Here is a 19856-nt window from a genome sequence, read left to right as displayed (position 1 = left end):
TTTTATGCCTTTAGTTAATCTGCATGCAGTAGTTGTAGAATTATCAACAATTTAAAAGTTTTTTAAGTGCGGCTAAGCCTATTTTTTTTACCGTAGCAGCCATTGTTTACGGTTGAAACAACAGAATAGTGAATGAAGTCTTTCTCTGCACCTTCAGTGCCTTCTTGCAGAGTAGGAAAAAAAGGAAATTTTACTTTTGTGCACCGAAAAATCTGCCACCTGGCCGAATTGCTTATTTTTGCGTAGAAAATGCAATTTTAATTGTAAACTTTTTAAATTGTTTTAACTGCATTTGGTGTTTCCTGTTTTTCTATATCTTTCAATTTTTAATGAAGATATTTTGAGTTTTTATATATTTTTGATTTTCCGCGTGGAACTTAATTAATTGAATGAGAAATATATGTCTAACAAAATTCGAGCAAATGAGTTTAAATGAAATGCAGGAAAAAATGCGTTAACTTAACATTCCGTACAAAGAAGTCATGTGTGGTGTACACGTCAGATTTTTTTCCTCTTTCAAATCGAATCTTAAAGAGACTTTAATAACACTGACGTAAGAAAGATCATAATAATCAATAGCTGCTGACTTTAAAATTATTTATTTTGAAAACAGCTGTCACATTCATATCATTCAGGAATTAAAAGATCTAAATGTGTATCTACTTTAGTAGCGGAACATACGGAAACTTTATGTTTTTATAACTAAGTATTTCTGAAACTATTTTCCTGAAATTGTGAAATATAAGCAGATAAATGTAATATTATCTGCAGCTTTCATTCCTATATGTATTAAAATACTACATGAATGTATTTACACTGGATCTAAAATTTTATTCTAACAGTTTCTGATAAGCGACTGTAAGCTCTCAATTCAGAATGCTTGCAACTTGCCTTTCATCTAATTGAAGAAATCCGAGTTCTCAGCCAGATAAAGAAAATATTGCAATTATAAAATTTTAAACAGTATTCTGTATATATTATTGCAATGCCTGCATCTGCACATAGCATGTACATCAGCTATAAATAATGAAGTAAGCGAAAATAAATTGTTATTATTATGATGTGTGTTATCATCAGGTTATTATCAATTATGTGTCGAAGTTTAAAATTGAAAAACGTCTGCTACTGATACAGTTTCAAAATAGGTGATATCACTACAATGCACATTTGAATTCCATAAGAACACAGTGTAGCAATGCACGGGATTACAAGCTTCTACTATTTTCTTAAATCTTATTTATTTGTTGGATAAACTCCATGAAATTTTACATTTTTATGATCACCAAGAAAGAAGTCAGTGAGATTCAGACCTATAGGAAATGGTTATCACTCTATATTTCAAATCCTTATTACAACGAAATCGCACACCAGAACAAAAGGCACCATCATTTTCATGCCACATAAGACGAAGCCAACAAAATTAATCAACGAAACTAACATTTCCTTATTATTTGACTCTGAATTTCTTAGTGCCCATCAATAATTCCTTCGCTGAAATCACAATTAATGATGTCACAGTGCTTTTTAGCCCAAAGGGACAATTTGCTGAGAAGGGCTTAATTTCGATTTCGGATTTTGGGTTGGTTCACTGTAAAACGGCTTTTCACTTTCCAAATTGTTGCCACCAAATATTATACCTCTGCATTATATTTAAAGAAATTAAATAAGGAAGAATCTGCATGACTGTATGTATGTTTCTCGCTTTGCAAGAAAACAATGGTATCTAGAGACGTCAAATTTTAAATAACATAGTCCTTCACTCGAATATGAGCAGCTGGAAGCCCAAATTTGAAATTTGTTTTATTAACTATTTCATATTTTGTAAAACATTAGCAAATTTCGCTTAAAAAACTCAACGATTTTAAAGCGAGCTATGGCAACACAGTACGGGGAAGAAAAAAAAAATATCTGTGTATTGGAAATTATTGCTATTGAATTGAATTTTATGGTGAAAATCATGATATTTAATAAATGAAGGTAACACACCAATAAGGGTATTATTATTAGACCAAGGGGCAATTTGCCCAGAACTGTTATTAATTTTGTTTTGGCATTTCGCGTAGTCCACAAAAAACGGCGTTTCGCTTTATAATTTGTTTTGGGAGGGGAAGCAGTAGAAGAGAAAAATATGCAATGCCCTCCCCGTTACTTGAATTCTGGACCTTTCGAATACGCGTTGAATGCGTTTCAGTTAACCAAGAAGGCACATGGAGCAAGAAAATACATAATAACTTCTTGTATTGTGAAACTGTAAAATGTTTTTTTTTTCGGGGGGGAGCAGCAGAGGAGAAAAATGTGCCGTGCCCTCCCCGGTGCTCGAATACGCGTTGAATGCGTTCCAGTTAACCATGAAGGCACATGGAGGAAGAAAATACATAATAACTTTGTATTGTGAAACTGTAAAATGTTCAAGAAAATAAACGAAAAGCTTGATTCTAATAATAAGTGCTAATCCGCGAACTCTCTTGAACGCAGAGAAATTTCTAATTACAGTTTATCCGAAATTTTATTCAATATATCTAACACTCGTTATACAAATTATTTAAAATCAATGTTCTCTATTTTTCTTAAAAAGAAACTTATATGTGAATTTTCATCCCGTGAACGGTTTGGCTGCATGAGCGTTTTTTCCCATGTGTAACGTGTATACGAGTCGGTTTCTCTTAAAAAGTCCTCTACAAAGACACCCCTCCCTTTCGTGTAGTGCCTAAGGGCGGGGCACTTATAATAATAATGTAAATTTATATCATGTATAAATAGCATTAGTATTTGTAATATAAGTTAATTTGTGTCCCAGAATTTACCATTATCAGCATTTGCTGTACCAGAGTTCAACTTTATCTAGCACTATGATGAATTAATAATTAATTAACATAATTATCATTATACTTAGAAATATGTTGTAGTGTTATATGCATCAATCAAGAAAAGCTGAGTTATGACTCTAGAATATAAACTGTTCTCAAACTTCGTAGAGCCATTAGGATTTTTGATGCTGAGAGAGATGAAAAATGAGCAACGCCTTCGCCGGGACTTGAACCACGGGCCTCTCGAATACGCGCCGAGCGTGCTGATCGCTACACTACGAAGGCATGCTAAGAATACCTTTATCTAGAAAATATTCTATTTCAATATTTCGGACCTTAAAACTGATGAATTTAAAATTTTTATTTCGTGTATTTCATTATTTTACTTGCTGTGCAATATCTAACGCTATATGATTACGCAAATACTATAGCCAGCTTTCATTCATTAATTCTAACTTACATACATAAATATATATTTTTTTAATTTGAGGTTCAGCAGCATTCCCTTTATGAAAACTCAGGATACGCCCCTGATTGAAAGTACCTAATAGTTTACCTAATCGTTCACCTGTACTAAAATTCTGTGTAGTTTCTAATTCATTTTAGATTTCTCCAATGAGAAAAAACATATGTTGTCATTTTTAGAAATGATACAACAAGCTCTTGTGTAAGTTTTTAGTTAATAATTATTCTTCATAATCAGTTGTAGCAATGTAGTTGGAATTATCAACAGAGAAACAGGAAACTAATCGATTTAATTTAATTTCAAATGGTTAAATTACAAAAATTCATTTTAATAAGTTTCATAATGACTTAATTGACAAATTCAGATCAAATCTTAATTTGTCAAGCAAGATTTAACTGTTTTTTTTGGGGGGGAGATTATGTCACTAACATATTTACTTTGAGTTTTGTAAAAGGAAGCGCATGTTTATTTTTTCAAGCACATACTCGTATTTAATTCTTATTGATTCTTTCACGCTCATAAAGGATTTCAGTCATCTAAATATCATTCCTAGTAATAAATTTTAAAAAAACTTCAGAAACTTTATTTACTTACCTGATATTTATTTTGACAATTTGAAACGGCAAATAGTTGGAAAGCAAATGTAGTGTTAGGAAGTTTAACACCCAATTTTGTTTAAGAGAAATATGGAATAGAATTCAGATCTTTTACCTAATTTCTTTGCTTAAAACGAAGAAACAGATTTCCCTAATCTCTCAAGAAGACCTGAATTGTGCAGATGTTTGATTAAAATGCTACGGTTTCGTCAACAATAGAGTAGCGAAAACTGCATAAACGTAAATATCTGCATAATGTGTCAGTAACTAGGCTATGATAAAGATCTTATCTTCACTGATAATATAAGAAAATTTACCGCACAAACGCAAAAGGAGAGAGTAGGGCATTTTTCCAGTATCTCTTAGCAACAAATAATGTTTTGCAGGACCTTTGGTCACATATAGTATATTGTCGCACAAATCACACTGGAGATATCTCATAGTTATACAATAGCTGAGCTTCGATTTCGTTGTTATACAGACTTATGTGCTTATTTAATTTTCTTTAAAATAGTTGCATATGTCAGGATTAGTGTTGATGGCATGTAATTTGAAGAGGAATGTCTTTAAATTGTAGTAAGAACTTCTTTTTTGTTCCATTTAATTCCACTTCAGCAAAAGCATTGTTTAGCAAATTTTAAGAGGATTGCTGGTTTCTATTTTTAGATTGAAATTAGTAGTTTATGTAGTAAGCATTCTCAGCGTTTAGACAGCTGTCCCTAATTAGTTTTCTAACTCATGAAGTATTAAATAAATAGTAAAATATATAAGAATAATTTCTTTAAGAATGTCTGTGACAATCTACGGATACAATTTTACTTCTTTGTATGAAGTAAAAGAAGTAAGAAGTAGTGAAGAGAAGAATCTCGAAAAATTTCGGGTATCATATTTCAACGAAAATATAAATTTCGTTCATTTCGTTCATTCTATTTGAAAATTTTTTCCCCCCGAGACGTCATTATGTATGGATAGACTAAGTGACTCTTTTTATCAAAACGGATTGTAAATTGGATTCAAAAGGGCATAACTGAAAAACGATTAGGTCTAGAACGTTGAAATTTTGTATATGGGATTACTGTGACATTTAAATCTTTACCTCCTTCTTCTTATTGCAGTCGGCAGTACCAAACGTATATAATATATATATAATTAAATTAAAAATAATTATAACTAAACAGGAAAAAGAATATGAGCGAAAAAATATAATGATATTGAAAGGTAAAAGTGAAAAAAAAATCATTTTGCTTTTGTAAATTTATGGAAATTAAAAAATTATAAAAATCAACACGGTAATGCCTGTGAACAAACGGGCAAAAAATCTTTTAATAAAGAAAAAGTAAATTTAAAATAAAAATACGCATGGAAAAAGCTGTATTATCACTTTTTGACTTTTACCTTGTCAAGAGGATGTCAGAGTATAATATATAGAGAGAGATAGATAGGTGTTGCACTTATATAGCCCCTTACCCGACTTAAAATTCCTTACCTGCCCTTTATTCTCGCAATCGTTGATAGTGATCATGTACTTCCAGATATAGAAGTCTGTTGAAAGAGGAAAATATTTATGTTTGGGCAATGTGAAATTTAAAAAAAAAAAAATTCGGCAAATAATTAACTATAACTACGTATAGAGTACGAGTTTATATATATAGAGTTAATCTAAAAATAAATATATAACAACATTTAATATAATTTTATTGTTGTAAATATCTAGCAATATTTAATATCAGTTTATTGTTATTTTAAAAAGAATATTTAATAGGCCGTACAAGGTAGTCATGAAATGTTCACGTCAGATTTTTTTAATTCGGTATTAATATTTTTTATAGGTCAAACTATCGAAATGCGACATGAATTGAAATAACTGAGTTGAAAAAACGTCAGTTAAAGATACATGTGTAACGTTTTCAGAAACAGAGCCCTCCTTCTTTTGTCTGTTTCTTAATTTTCTCTAACGCTTAATGAAGTAATGAGAAACCAGGTTTTTCAAGAATTATTTACTCTGATTAAAGTATTCAGAGCTACATCCTTATATTTCTGTGTTCAAAAAGTTCGCAGAAACGTCAGTCATATCACGTAAGTGAAACTTCATTGCGATAGAATATCTCTTGACCAGCAGCAGAATGACCTCCCCGATTCCGGATAAGAGATTTTTCCGGGTAATTGAATATATATTTCTAGAATTTCCGTCTTCATATTTCGTGATGCCATTTGTAGAAACTGCAGCAAGCGAAGTCTGTTGATCACATTCTTCGAATAAGAAGTTTCTCTATCAAGGTTTGCCTGGCATGTATTATTTGATTTTTAATTCTTGTTGTATTTACATATTTTCTTTTCAAATTGCATACCAAAATTTTAAAATTTATTTTAAATAGGCATATACTATATTCTGAGCATAGTTTTCTCTTCCCGTAGTTTGAGGAAGCTAAACATTATCACTGACTAATTTAGATTATTTAGTTCTTCTATGGCTATCATTCAGTTTTCATTTTGTTTGGTGAAATACATAGTTCAAGGAAGTAATTTTAATTGCTCTATTAAATTGTTTATGTGACCCTCTATCCGCTTGCAAATAGCATTTTAAAGACAAAAACCTAAGTTGAAAATAAAGTACATTGATTATCTGCATGAAAACTAAATTTTGTTTAGTTTGAACTTTTATGGGAATTTGAATGCTTTATTTATTTTTCCTTCTTCTGTGTACATTCCTTTTTATTTTTCAGTAAAAAATCGTTTAACTAGGTAAGCAGTTACTTAAATTCAGATCAATTTAATCGCAATAATCTAAAAAGTTGCAGAATAACTTACTTAAATTCAGATCAATTTAATCGCAATAATCTAAAAAGTTGCATAATAACTTTTTAAAATAAAGTCGAGAAATCCTAAACGTTATTAAAATTCTCATCTTTTTATTTTCGAAGCTATCAAAAAAAGAAGGCAGAAGAGAGCGGCAAAGTTGTAGCAGATTTAGTGTTAACCAAACTATCAAGCCACAAGGAGGCTTGATAGTTTGGTTCAAGGAGGCTTGATAGTTAAATCAAGCCACAAGGAGGCTTGCTACGTTACACCACAAAAACTTGAGAACTTGGAAATAAATGGCAGCATGTTTGTTTTTATGGATTAAGAATTTTTTTTTTTGGGGGGGGGGTTGGTCACAGCGTGTTTTTTTTTCTTTTTTTTTTTTTTTTTTTCTGTTAGATATAGCCGTGAAATTTCTAGATTTAAAGAGATTGAAACTGACCTCACGTAGGGAACAGTCATTAGCCCAATTCTTTTTAACTGTTCTTATTAATGATTTACCGAACACTTTGGCACCGTTAGTGAACTCTGCCCTTTTTGCTGACGATCTGGTTGTCTGGAGTGGTGCTTCTGAAAAAAAAAAGAAGTATGAGAACTTTTAATAGTGCTCTGATAGAGCTGGAATATTGTTGCCTAAAAATGGTATGAGAGTAAATCAGGATAAGAGCATTTACCAGTTCTTCACTCTGAACAGACAGTCTTTTACTCCGAATTTGACATATAAGGGTGTAGATCTTCAAAGTAATGATTCTATTAAATATTTGGGTTGTATTCTGGATCCACACTTAAATTGGAGTAAACATGCGGAACATTTAAAAAATAAAGCCTTGAGAAAATTCTCTATTAATTACTATAGAGAGATCCTCATCACGCCTCCGGAAAATGTGGCCCAGATCCTCGAAGTCTTTCAAAACCAAGCGTTACGCATAATTACTGGGGCAGTGAGATCTGCTCCTATTCTTGCAATCCAGCTTTTAACCAGTTTGGAGCCTGTTCATGCAATTTTAAAGCGATTTTATTATAATAAAAGCTTGTGCGTTTGCCTGATAACTATTTTCGGAGGAACTATAATACTGAACTTTCTAGAAATTTTAAAACTGAAATTGGCTTTATCCAGGCTGCTCAGAGAGAATCTGATGCTTCGGAATTGAGCCGAAGTTGTCTAATTTTACTCTCTTGCCCTTGGCCTTTGGACATTTTGAATTTGAATATAAATCTTGATCTTATACGAAGAGTTGTTAAAAACTAAGTGAGCGATTCACAATTAAGAACTATTGCAATGGAGACTTATTAAACAGGTTATGATTCGTTGTGCTGTGGAAAAGAGAAGGTGGATTCTGGGGAAAGAGCGAACCATTCTCACTTTTCAGAGAAAGACAGTGGTATCTCTATATAGACGTTTGACTGGAAATAACTTTGCTATACCACTTCTACAGAATTGGAGTGGTTGCATTCCCCGAACTATGTTTTGTGTGACTCCAATCAGCCTCTGATTTTTTAACATTAAAATAATTATATTGCACTTTCTCGGTATGAGGACATTATTAAAAAGTGCAGGAGGACCAGTGAACCAGTGGCTTAGGCGCTAATGTTTACCATTTGTAAAATAAATAAAACTTTTTTATTATCATAATTCACTTATAGACATTGCTAGGAGATTCACCTTGAACAAAAGTTTGGTATCATAATGAATTCAATTACTTGTTTCTTGTTTTCTTAAAATGAGAGGTAAAAACCTCAATGTCTGTAGTTTATTAAAAATGAAGAAAATACTTCGATATCAATCCAAATTACATCCCATCGGATAATATTTTATGCTTAATTTTTACCACAAGTTTTTACGGCAGTTCCTCTTTAGTTAAACTTTAAAACTCTGTCAGCTTCGAAAGTTGTCAGACTCTATTCCTGTTCTTCAAAAGGAAAAAAAATCCACTTCCTCAAGCTAGGCCAAGTTAAAGTCTTTTTTCCGGGGGGGGGGCTTGTCTAAAATTCATATTGGCGTATTTCTCTTCCGTTATAGCCGTGTTCTATTTCATTTACAGTACTTTTTTTCCTGGAGGGGGGACTTCGAATATTTTATTATTATTTTATTTACCTTATTCAATATTTTTTAATTAAATTCTGTTAAATTTTTGGCGTTCTTGATTGGGAATTTTTTTTTTATTTAAAAGTTTTATGATACCAGTAAAATCGTTCGGAATCCCGAATAAAAACCGTATCTGTAATTAGTAAATCGACCATTTTGAATATGTCAGCAATTACAAATTCTAGACGAATTTATACCTGGCATTTGTTCCCTACCCGGTATACTTTATGGTTCAGTTGTAGTAACAAATCCACCAAGTGTAATTCTACCGACTGTTCTAAATGCCGAAATTTTATCACCATTTTATTTATTTTTTTTTTCAATCATTATGCTGAATTCCAACTGGCAGAATTGCATTTATCCGTTAAAATTAAATTCCAGTCATTTCTAAAAGACGAGGTCAACAAAATATGACTTTTTTCTAGAGATCTTCTTTGAACAAGAAAATATATTACAGAGCATTTTCATTGTATTTACAATAACATTTCTGATTCATATCGTTAATGAAACATCTAAAGCACCACTAGTTGTAGTTCGTATTAAGTCCGGAATTAACTTAGTATGAGCAAGCTACGGCTAGCACATAAACATTTTGCGAAATTAGCCACTTAAGCTTTATAAGAATAATTAAATTATCATATTAAATTTCAATACACCTATATATAATTTTAACTGATATTTAAATTTTGAAATCGTCCGAAGAAAATATTGTTATGATTGATAAACTGACCCAAAACTTGTCATATAAATAATATAAAAAATGAGGTTTTATAAGATAAAATGTCAGCCTACTTCTGTTGATTGGATTCATTGACTCTCCAATTTATGTAAATTTAATAGTTTTGTTACAAGCTTTTCATCTTGATCTAAGAAAACAGACAACAGTCTGAAAACACACACATCCTTAAGACCTCCAAGTACCTTTCTGTGAAACACTTCTTTAGTTATATAATCTGTAAGTCAGCTTATATTTATTGCAATGTGTCCCAAATATATTTTGAGTTTTGTTATTATTAGAATTTTATTACACATATTTCTGCACATTAAATTAATTGCGTCATTTACTTTGCAGATATTTTCATAACATTATCTAGTACTTTCATAAGGAATTTCTAACAATGGATACTGAAAAGAAACCGTGGTATAATATCAAGAAGGATTTATTGCCAGTGAAGGCTCATTATTTTTTCTTCTATGGCGGTACGTATGTATCTTTTTTATTTTCATGAAATTAAACTTTCAAATTATTTTTGGTTAATGTAAAGAAAAAAATTTTAAAAAATGAACATTTTTTTTTTTTAAAATTTGAAAGGTTTCAGATTTTAAATTACGTACAAAATGGCGTTTTTTTAACGTTTTTTGTGTTACCTTTATTTATTAAATATCATGTTCCTTGCGCTGAAACCGTAAAATTCAGTTCAATAGCAATGTCACAAAATAATTTTAAAATGAGCAAGCATATCTTTAGAATTTCCGATACACAGTTCCGCACGCTGGAGATAAAAAGGCCTTTTATCCCCGTAGAATGTTGCTATCGCTTGCTTTTAAATCGTTGAGTTTGTTACTCAAAAATTCGTTAAAGGTTTAGAAAATATGAAATCGATAATAAAACAAATTCCAAATTTCAAATTTGGTCTTCCACATGCACATGCCCATATTCGCAGTAGGATTACGTCGTTCAATCTTCGATGGCTCTATGTACCGTTGTTTTATCACAATGCGAGAAATATACATACATTTAATGCATATTTTTCATTATTTAATTTCTTCAAATATAATGCAGGAGTGTAACATTTGACGGCAAGTGAAACGGTCATTTATAGTGATTCAACGCAAAATCGCAAAAAGAAAACAATAGTTCTTCAGAGAAAAAGCCCCTTTGGACTAATAATCTCTCACAGAATTAGAATATAATTGTCGATAAAATACTTCATACTATAAATAATAATGTTGTACGCCACTATCGTATTTTGTTTGTATGATTGATTATAGCAGGTAATCATACGCTAACTTTAAATACAATAAAATTTACCGAATTTCATTTTCATGAATAATTATAACTAATAACCATACACTTACTTCAAATACAGCAAAATTTATCGAAATTTATTTTCATGAATAATTTTGCCAGGTAACCATATGCTAACTTCAAATACACTACAATAATGAGAGCCACGAGCCACTTGTAAGGGTCACTAATAATTGGATTATATCATAAATGTTGAAAGAGCAAATTCTTATTTCATTTGTTAATTATTTGAAAATTTAGTTAACACTTGAGAATAAAGATCTTGGAATACTTTCAAGCAAAACTATGCAAGCACATTAAAATTATTAAGAAACTATTAAAACTAATTATTCGAAGACCTAAAAACTGGCCAAAAAAACTGCATAGTAGTAGCAAATATTATCTATTTTTCAATTTGGGGGGGGGTAAATAAAATGTCTTGAATACACATAGGCTGTCGCAAATGCTTAATTAATAATACTCTAATTATTTCAAGCCGCTATTATGTTGAATTTAAAACTTCCATTGTTAATAAGCATTATTAATTTAAAACATTAATAATTAATATACAGCCTTAATAATCAATATTCACAGTTTTGTCTTAATAATTAATACAGCCTTAATAATTAATATTCACAGAACTCAAATTTAATGTACACGGCAGTGAAAACTCTGAAATGAAAGGTACAGTTTATTACGCTATATTATGATTGTGAAAGTTTACTTTTAGCTTGCAGTTAAGTGATGTAGTATGAAAACTCAACAAGATATTGAGCATTAACATCATTCCTTATATCATTTCAGGCAAGCATGGTGTAATAACTTGTAAGAATTTATTGGTATAATAGTATATATACTGTATTGTAATGAGTGCCCTAGGTTAGACATATAGCAAGCAGTATATTTCTTAATGTACGTACGACGTCTAAATTTCATTCATGTACTTTGTACTATCAGCGCAATAACGTATTAGTTTCATATTTATATTCGCATATTGTTTTTTATGGTTATAATATTTCTTATATTAATATGAAATTAGTACATCATTAAATAATTCAAAGATTTAAAATATATGAATGAATTTTAATATATTTTCTTAAAATGTTTCCCTAAGCTAACTTGTTACTTATATTAACTTTTGTTGCAGTAAAAGATGAGATTCGAGGTGTTTAATTTAATCATAATTAGAATTTATTTTGAAATGAGAAATAAAATTTCGGATAAAAATATGTAATGCAGTGTAAGATACGAAAGATAGTATATGTAAAATATTAGAAATAAGTCACAGCTAGAAGATAAAATTGCGCAATCTCGCTTTGCACCCCCAGTCATTCCACAAATGATTGCTTCCACTATTCTTAGCTACACTGGTTGGACTGGTTTAATTCATTAATTTTTAATGGTCTTTACCCTTTCTCTGTATCTTTCTTTATTTTCCCCTGTAGAGTTTTGTTCTTTTTCTCAGGATGCATATTCATTATTTTGGGAAAAGATAAAATATTTAGATTAGATAGATAGACAGAATGGTAGATAGGAGATAGAACGATAGATAGACAGATAGATAAATATAGATATATATAAGATATAAAATGTTAAAGAAAACTATTAATTTTAATTTGGAAATAGTCCTTTTTAATCTTCATTTTAATTTGGCTACTTTCCTTCTTACATAAAATAATTCTTACGTAAAATATTACAATATTGGCAAATTTCACGTTGAATCTACGTTCAGGGAAAACTCCGCTCAAACGGTATAGATACCTGTCGAACCTTTTTCTAACTACAAAAACAATAAATTTTAAAAAAAAATTCCGCTAGAAATATAGTTCCATTATTTGTAGGAATATAGTTTCATTATTTTTAAAAGGAAGCAATGAAATACGCATTGTTCACGTAAAATTCGTATGTTACGAAAAACATTTTCAACATTTTTTATTTCCAGCGTTGCACATCAATGGGCATCTTCTTGTTTATTTCTGCGAATGTGAAATAAAGACGTGAAGAAACACTGACGATAGGTTTACCCCATGACAGGAGAATTTTCTCCTTCGACAGTAAATTCCCTCTTTCCGGAGAAGAGTATGTCCCTCACCCTGCGGAAAGTAATTAATACCCCTTCTGGTTGATCTTAAGTGTTTTGGCATAATGCCTGACAAGGTTGCATTTGACGCGGTTGAAATATAGTTTTCAACATTAAAATCATAACTTTCTGAAAGATTTCAACAAAAACCATAGCTTTCAACAAAACATAAACTGCTTCCCGAAGCGCAGTATTTTATTTTGATTATGTAAATTTAACTAATGTACATTTTTTCATATACTAGTTTTAGTATAAGATCTAGGAAAGGTGCAAGTTCTAAAATTGTATTTATTTATTTATTTATTTATTGTATTATAAGCTGCAGATGTATCGATATTCTATGTTTCTTCTAGTGCAATATACATTACAATAAATTCTACTTCAGTTTGTCATTCGATTGCAAAATATTCTTTTTCCCCCTTCATATCATAAAATTTATCTAGTTTAAGAATTATTACTTTGATCATGTAAATACGTATCGTATGAATTATATTTAAAAATATAAGCTACAAATTTATAGCTTTACACAGTGTGAACAATCATTTAAAAATATTTCCTGTGCATGTGAGAAAATCATAGATATCTAGAAGTAGGTTCTTGTAGCTTCTAGGTATCTGTGGTGAAACATGCGTTAAATTAAAAAAGGTTTCTGAATTTTACATTAGACCAAATTCTTAAATGATTTAGAATCCTGGTATCTTGATCAGATGTCTTTAAAAATTAATAGTTACTGCTGTTATTAAATATAATTATTTTTTCCAGGAATGGGTGGTACTGTTCCATTCATGCAAGTGGTGGCAAAGTCTCTAGGCATCAGTGCGACAGCCGTTGGAGTCATTTATACAGTATTACCATTCTGTGTCTTTTTTTCGAAACCGCTGTTTGGATATCTTGCTGATCATTTTCAGAATTTAAAATTTATTATGCTTGTTCTCATCGCCATAACAACTGGAGCTTTCATGAGTGTCCTAGGTATTCCAGTAATAAATAATATTCCAGATGATTGGCAAAATGTTCAAGTCAATTGCACAAATAATGTAGATAAACTAAATATTGTTACAGGGGATTACAAAGCTTCCTGTCTGAAGGAATTGAAAACTAATATAACATGTGAACTTAGATATTATGCTTGTGATACAAACAAATCTAACATCGAAATACTCAGCGGTGTGCTAGATTTCAGCCAACCGATAACATACATAAATGAAACTTCGACTCGGATCACGTTTTGGCTAAACAATAGCTCAGATGTCTCTTGTGAGTGTATTATGAACAATAATGTTTCCATGAAAAGCTCATCAGAAATGCGCTCTTGTTTACTGAATGAAAGTGCTAAATTTTCTGTATACAGAACTTATCAGTTTTGGGTTTTTATGCTGTTAGCAGTTATAGCTGGTACTGGTTGCGCTACTATATTTTGCTTGAGTGATGCAGCCTGCTGTGAAGTTTTAGGTGAAGACAACAGTCTCTTCGGACGGCAAAGATTATGGGCTACTATCAGTTGGGGTTTTGTCACGCTTCTTTCTGGGTATTTGAATGATATAGCAACTGCTCTAGCAAATCATTCAGATTATTCTCCTGGTTTTTATGTAATGCTTGTTTTTGTCATTATCGACGTAATTATATTAATGAAAATTCGTCTAACTAAAGCTAGCTTCTCAATGAACATATGCAAAGATATCAGTGAAATCTTTTCATCTTGTAAAACGATTGTTTTTGCCACTGGTGTGTTCATTGTCGGTGCCTTAACTGGACTCATCTGGAATTATGAATTATGGTACCTGCAAGATTTGGGAGCCCATCAAATTCTTCTAGGCTTATCAGTTGCAGTTCAGTGCTTAGCTGCTGAAGTTCCTTTCTTTTTTTTTGCTGGCTGGTTCATAAAGAAGCTCGGCCATTTTTATTGCCTATCTATTTCTTTTCTAGCTTTTGCCATTAGATTAGGTTTATACAGTATTCTAAAAAACCCGTGGTTGGTTTTACCTATAGAGGTTCTACATGGTCTGACTTATGCAGTTTTCTATGCATCAATGACAGGATACGCCTCTGAAAATGCTCCATCTGGCACTGAAGCTACCATGTTAGGAATTCTAGGAGGATTATTTGAAGGTTTAGGTAAGCTTTTATTTATTATTTTTAATTATGCTTACTCAAAGCGGATCTTGAACACTAAGGATGTAATAATGAAGGTCAATACTCGGATTAATATATTATTTAGGATAAAAAAAGCGGAACGACGATTTTCCGATTTCAAAATTTTTATGTAATAAAGCGTATTTTTAATTTTTAATGTTGCTTTTAATTTTATTCTGTACTATAATTTTAATTGCATATGTAAAAGAGATTTTCAAATCTTGAAATAATTTGATTAAATGTTAAGATTAACTCCAGTCAAATACGAACAACAATAATTTTCTATCTTCTTTTGTCATGAAAAAATTAGAATTCTTGAAAGTGGTAGGTATAGAGAGAGAACATCATGAACAGTCATGCTGCGAAAGTAAAAGCCAGCCTATTCTAAAGCCAATTGCCTAATCTATTCCTCGTTTATGCAACGTATGAACATACAAACGTGTAAATTTGAATAATCTTTTTACGAGACGGCACTGGGAAGAGTGATACTTAGGTTATTCTTAGCCTTGCAGCCACTTTATTTATATAACCTAAGTATAGGTATTTCTTTCTCCTGATGAGGAGGGACCTTGAAATCGATTGAGTGTTTCATTATACCTACGCCAAATACAAGATTGTTTTTACGATTTTGATTAACCTAAGTATACCTTGAGAAATCCTTGATCAAAACTGAGGGAATAATATACCCTGCTTGAATTATGTATTTTGAAATCTGGTATTCCCTTTAGTATTAGGAGGTATAAATAAAATAGTTTAATAGATGATACCCGTACATGACTTAGCCAAAATATGTGGGCTTGGTTAGAAAATATAATTATTTTTCAGAAGCAATCTTATGCATTTACTTTACATATATAAATAATGTATAAACCTTTCTGAATAAAGTTTTTCATTTTATTTTAAAAAGACTTTTGTATTCTATTACTTGCAGAAATTTAGCTTCTTTATAGAGTTTTGAGTCATTAAATAAAATATACATATACTTTAAAGTTATTTTTAAATATAATAAAGTTGTAACCATATAAGAATTATTATGGAATCCCTTTATTAGGAGAGCTTTCAGGAAGAACTTTATAAAATTGGTCTCATGCTTACGTTATTTTTGAAGAAACGAATGGAAAACCATTTATCAAATAACTAGACCTGTCGATCAAAAACAAATCAGAGAAAAATTACAAATAACAGGGAGAAGTCCTTTTCCGTTCTACCGATGAAAACCTTCTATGAAAGAAATTTTTTATGGATTAGTGGCAATGAACGAAAACAGTTTGAAAATTTTTTTGTTATTATACAATTTGTGGTGTTAGGTTCAGTAGAACTGCTGATCTAGCTGTACGTTGTGGTTTAAAATGACAATCTGTAAGGCATTTTCTCCTTCCTTACAGCTTTATTTCGAGGTCGCATTGGAAAGCCCGTGCGGCTACTAGTAACCGATGTTACAGTTCCAGCGAGGGTAATGCGTGTTAATGAAAACTTTAATGACTCTAAAAACCAACTGGACAGCATTTTAAGTCAGAGCCAGATTTAGAGTTGATAAGGCTCCAAGCTATTTGAGATATGGGGCTTTTATAAGTCTGTTATAATATATTTTAATACTATTTATACTATATTTTAATTTTGGGGGGCCTTAAGTTATAGTTTCTATAGCTTATACGTAAACCCGGCCCTATTTTAAGTAATAACGATTAAACACTAAAACCATCTAGTAAACATTCAGCATATTTTAGGAAATCTAATGCAATATTTTTAATGTTGTATATTTTGATTTCAGGACTTGCATCAGGCAGTTTTCTGGGTGGAATTGGATTCGACAAATTAGGAGGACGTAAAACATTTCTCTCAGCTTCCATCATCAGTTTAATTTGTGCACCGTCATTTGCCATTTCATACCTTATTATAAAACTGTTAGGTCAAAGACAGAGCTGAAATATGTTTCAAAAGGTCAACTTCTATCTCAAGTGGATTCTTTCTCACCGTTATTGTGATGATTCATGCATTGAACATTTTGAAAGTGTTTGTAACTACTTTAAGAAACTTTGAAAAATTGACGCTTTTAAATTAACGGGATTTTCTTATTAAATAATATTTTTGTAAATTTTATGTAATTAAGATTTGCTTGTCATAACAAAAGAGGCTAAAAAAGCCTGAAATAAAAATTTGCTACGATATTAGGAATATCTTTAAAGATTTGAACATCTTTAAACACATAAAAGTAAATAAAAGCGAAAGATACACATGTACTTAAAGTTCAATATTATATTCTTATTTTGAATGAATTAGAATTTCAGCGCGTGTAAATGAACAAGATGTTCTTTTCTACGAATAAAAGTAAGCACTACTGCGATAAGCAACAGTGGGATGGAATCATATGGAATCATCAGATGGAAGAATAAAAACTGGTGAAATATTCTAAACTGGTTTGTTAACCTATGAAGTGAAAGGAAGATTTTTGAAGACTTTTGTAGTGAGACGAATTTTTCTAAGCTAAAACACTGAGATTTCGAATACTGCTTTCTTTCATGAAATAGATATTATCAGTCAGTGACTTTTCTATTAAAACTGCTCTTTTTGCTGATGATTTGGTGATTTGATAGACTGAATTCACAAATCCGTGAACAAAGTTTAAATACTAAGTAAATAACACATTGAAAAATTTGGATCACTGGTGTTGTTCAAATAATTTTATTTTAAATCTAGACAAGGCATGTTGTCAGCGTTTTACGTTAAACAGACAGGTTTTCATCTTTATCTCTAATAATCCATGGATGTAGCATCTCTTCAGTGGCAAGTCCACCTATTGTGGTCGAATTAGGAACTCTTGTAAATGAAGGAATAAGCAAGCAGCTCTTTGTAGGAGGAAGATGGGATAAAAATTGCTATTTTTGAAACGGTTGGTTAATTGCAAACGAAGCAGTAATAGACACACTGTAATTAATATGTATAAAGTGTATATTAAGTCTCTCTTAAACTACTGTAATGAAATTCTAATAATGACTTCTGTGGAAACCATCAATAAATTGGAAAATTTGCGAAACCAAGCTCTTCACCAGATTACAGGAGTAGTTAAGATTACTCCTATTTCTGACACGCAACTGTTGAGTAACCTTGTAAGGATTATGTTAATTTTATTAACAGTAAAATTGAGTTAAATTTCCTTTCCTATCCATTCTTAACTTCAATTTACCACTTCCGGCCAGAACATAGTTTTAGAATGACGTCTGAATACCTAATGAGGAAGAGTGGTATTGAACCGCGAAGTTCTTCTGTCTTACCGAGAGAGATGCCATGTATTCTGGTTGCACGCGTCCGCCTTTTTAGGCCACTCTCTCGTAAGCTATTATTACGCTCGGCCATACTTTTGACCCTTGATAGCTTCGTAGTCTATTAACGTTAAGGGGCCAACTCTGTTAGAATTTTGATAGCTTCGGCTATATCTCTTTAGTTAAGATTAGTTTAGTTTAGTACTTAGTCTCTTAAGTTCAAGCCCAAGTGTCGGCTTTATTGTACAACTCCAAGACGGAGTTCTGTCAAATCTTATTTTGAATAATAAAGGCTTATTTTGCCTTTCCATCTTGTTGTTTTCTGTCACACGAACTCAAGCGATTATTCGCTTACTAGTTCTTAAGATTCTTCACTTTCAACAGTAACTTAGAATTACCCAGTGAGGAACTCTACAACCTAACCTCAGATGAACATGAGATTTGAAAATGCTGTGATTTGCCATAAAAACTTTGGAGACAATTAGAGAAACTATAATTTGAAAAATTCTAGAAATTCAAAGAACCGCTAGGATGTAGCCACATCAACTAGGTTATTACAAATGATCTTAGAGCTGCTCCAGAATATAACTTTTTAATTGGACCATTGGGCCATGGTGCTCCCTAAATTTCAATAATGTTCAAATGAATCTTGACCTTGCTTAAAAGTTAGCAAGGAAGAAATGCGTGGCTGCGCAATCCGTTCAGTTGCAGTTAAAAAAAAAAGAAAGAGAGAAAAGAAAAGAAAAAACACTGGAAGCCGTTTTCCAGAGAATCAGTGGTTTCTCGTGTATACAAACTGTTCACTGAATCACATGAGTATGCACGTTGAAGCTGGTGTACGCAGCAAACTTTTTTTTTTCCTTTTAAAAATCAATCGCTGAACCCCAATGCTTTTGATACTGAATTGAAAGTAATATATATATAGCTTTGCCCTAAGATCATTTTTTCAAAACCACCATATTCTCGGGGTCTAGAAAATTCTGCCTTTCAGGTTCTTACCAGCAACAGAACTTACAGCTCAAAACGTGTTTATATTTTGAATATTGATATATTTTGAATGTTCTTAACAACTCAATAGCGTTGCAATGGTTGCTGACTCATTGTGAAGTAGAGAGAAATGGAGTGTAGATTTCCTGACAAAAAAAGAAACTTTTTTCCCAAACTCGAAAATTATAAAATTTTTATACTTACCTCTAATAAGTAAGAATTTGGGAAAAACGGAAATTTAAAAGATCCATGACCACATCTGTGCGTAAAAGCTACGGCAAAGTCTTGGAAATAGTCTGCGGGACAAGAGATATAATACCCCATTAGTCTCCTCGTGCTACGTGTATGGCATCTTTCGTTTTCAGATTGAGCATGATTACCTTATAAGGTATTTCTCCCACCTTCTTGACGTGCCTTCGTGATGTGGTGGTCTGCACACTGGGCCGGTATTCCAGAGGTCCACGGTTCGATTCTCGGCTAAGGCGTTGCTAATTTTTCATCTCTCCTGCTTCCAAAATACCTAATGTCTCTACAGTGGCACCCGAACTAAAAGGGTAGTGGTTTCTCCCACAAGGATTTGGCGATTGGGTTCCCTAAAAACTCCAGTCGCTCTTTAAAAGGAGGAGTATATAAG

At 31.6% G+C, this 19856-nt stretch overlaps 1 protein-coding gene across 3 annotated transcripts in view; it reads left to right on the top strand.

Annotated features, from left to right (window-relative positions):
• The window catches only part of LOC118201035 (major facilitator superfamily domain-containing protein 6-like), a 39837-nt gene extending 22696 nt beyond the window's left edge, over positions 1 to 17141 (top strand). For 2 of the 3 annotated variants that reach the window (XM_085813071.1, XM_035373048.2), the window contains exons 2-4: positions 9827 to 9954; positions 13605 to 14957; positions 16747 to 17141. In XM_085813071.1, the coding sequence (XP_085669197.1) occupies positions 9873 to 9954; positions 13605 to 14957; positions 16747 to 16901 (1590 nt within the window). In that variant the 5' untranslated portion in view covers positions 9827 to 9872 and the 3' untranslated portion in view covers positions 16902 to 17141. Of the gene's footprint in view, positions 1 to 9824; positions 9959 to 13604; positions 14958 to 16746 lie in introns of those variants that run through there. The other variant, XM_035373049.2, reaches the window with a different exon arrangement.
• Positions 17142 to 19856: the final 2715 nt, after the last annotated feature.

This window comes from Stegodyphus dumicola, chromosome 3 (genome assembly GCF_044657685.1).
Source record: "Stegodyphus dumicola isolate Sdum_Otavi_A_Nest chromosome 3, ASM4465768v1".
NCBI lineage: Eukaryota > Metazoa > Arthropoda > Arachnida > Araneae > Eresidae > Stegodyphus > Stegodyphus dumicola.
Note: the sequence above shows the minus strand (reverse complement) of the source record. Positions and strands in the feature narration are given on the sequence as shown.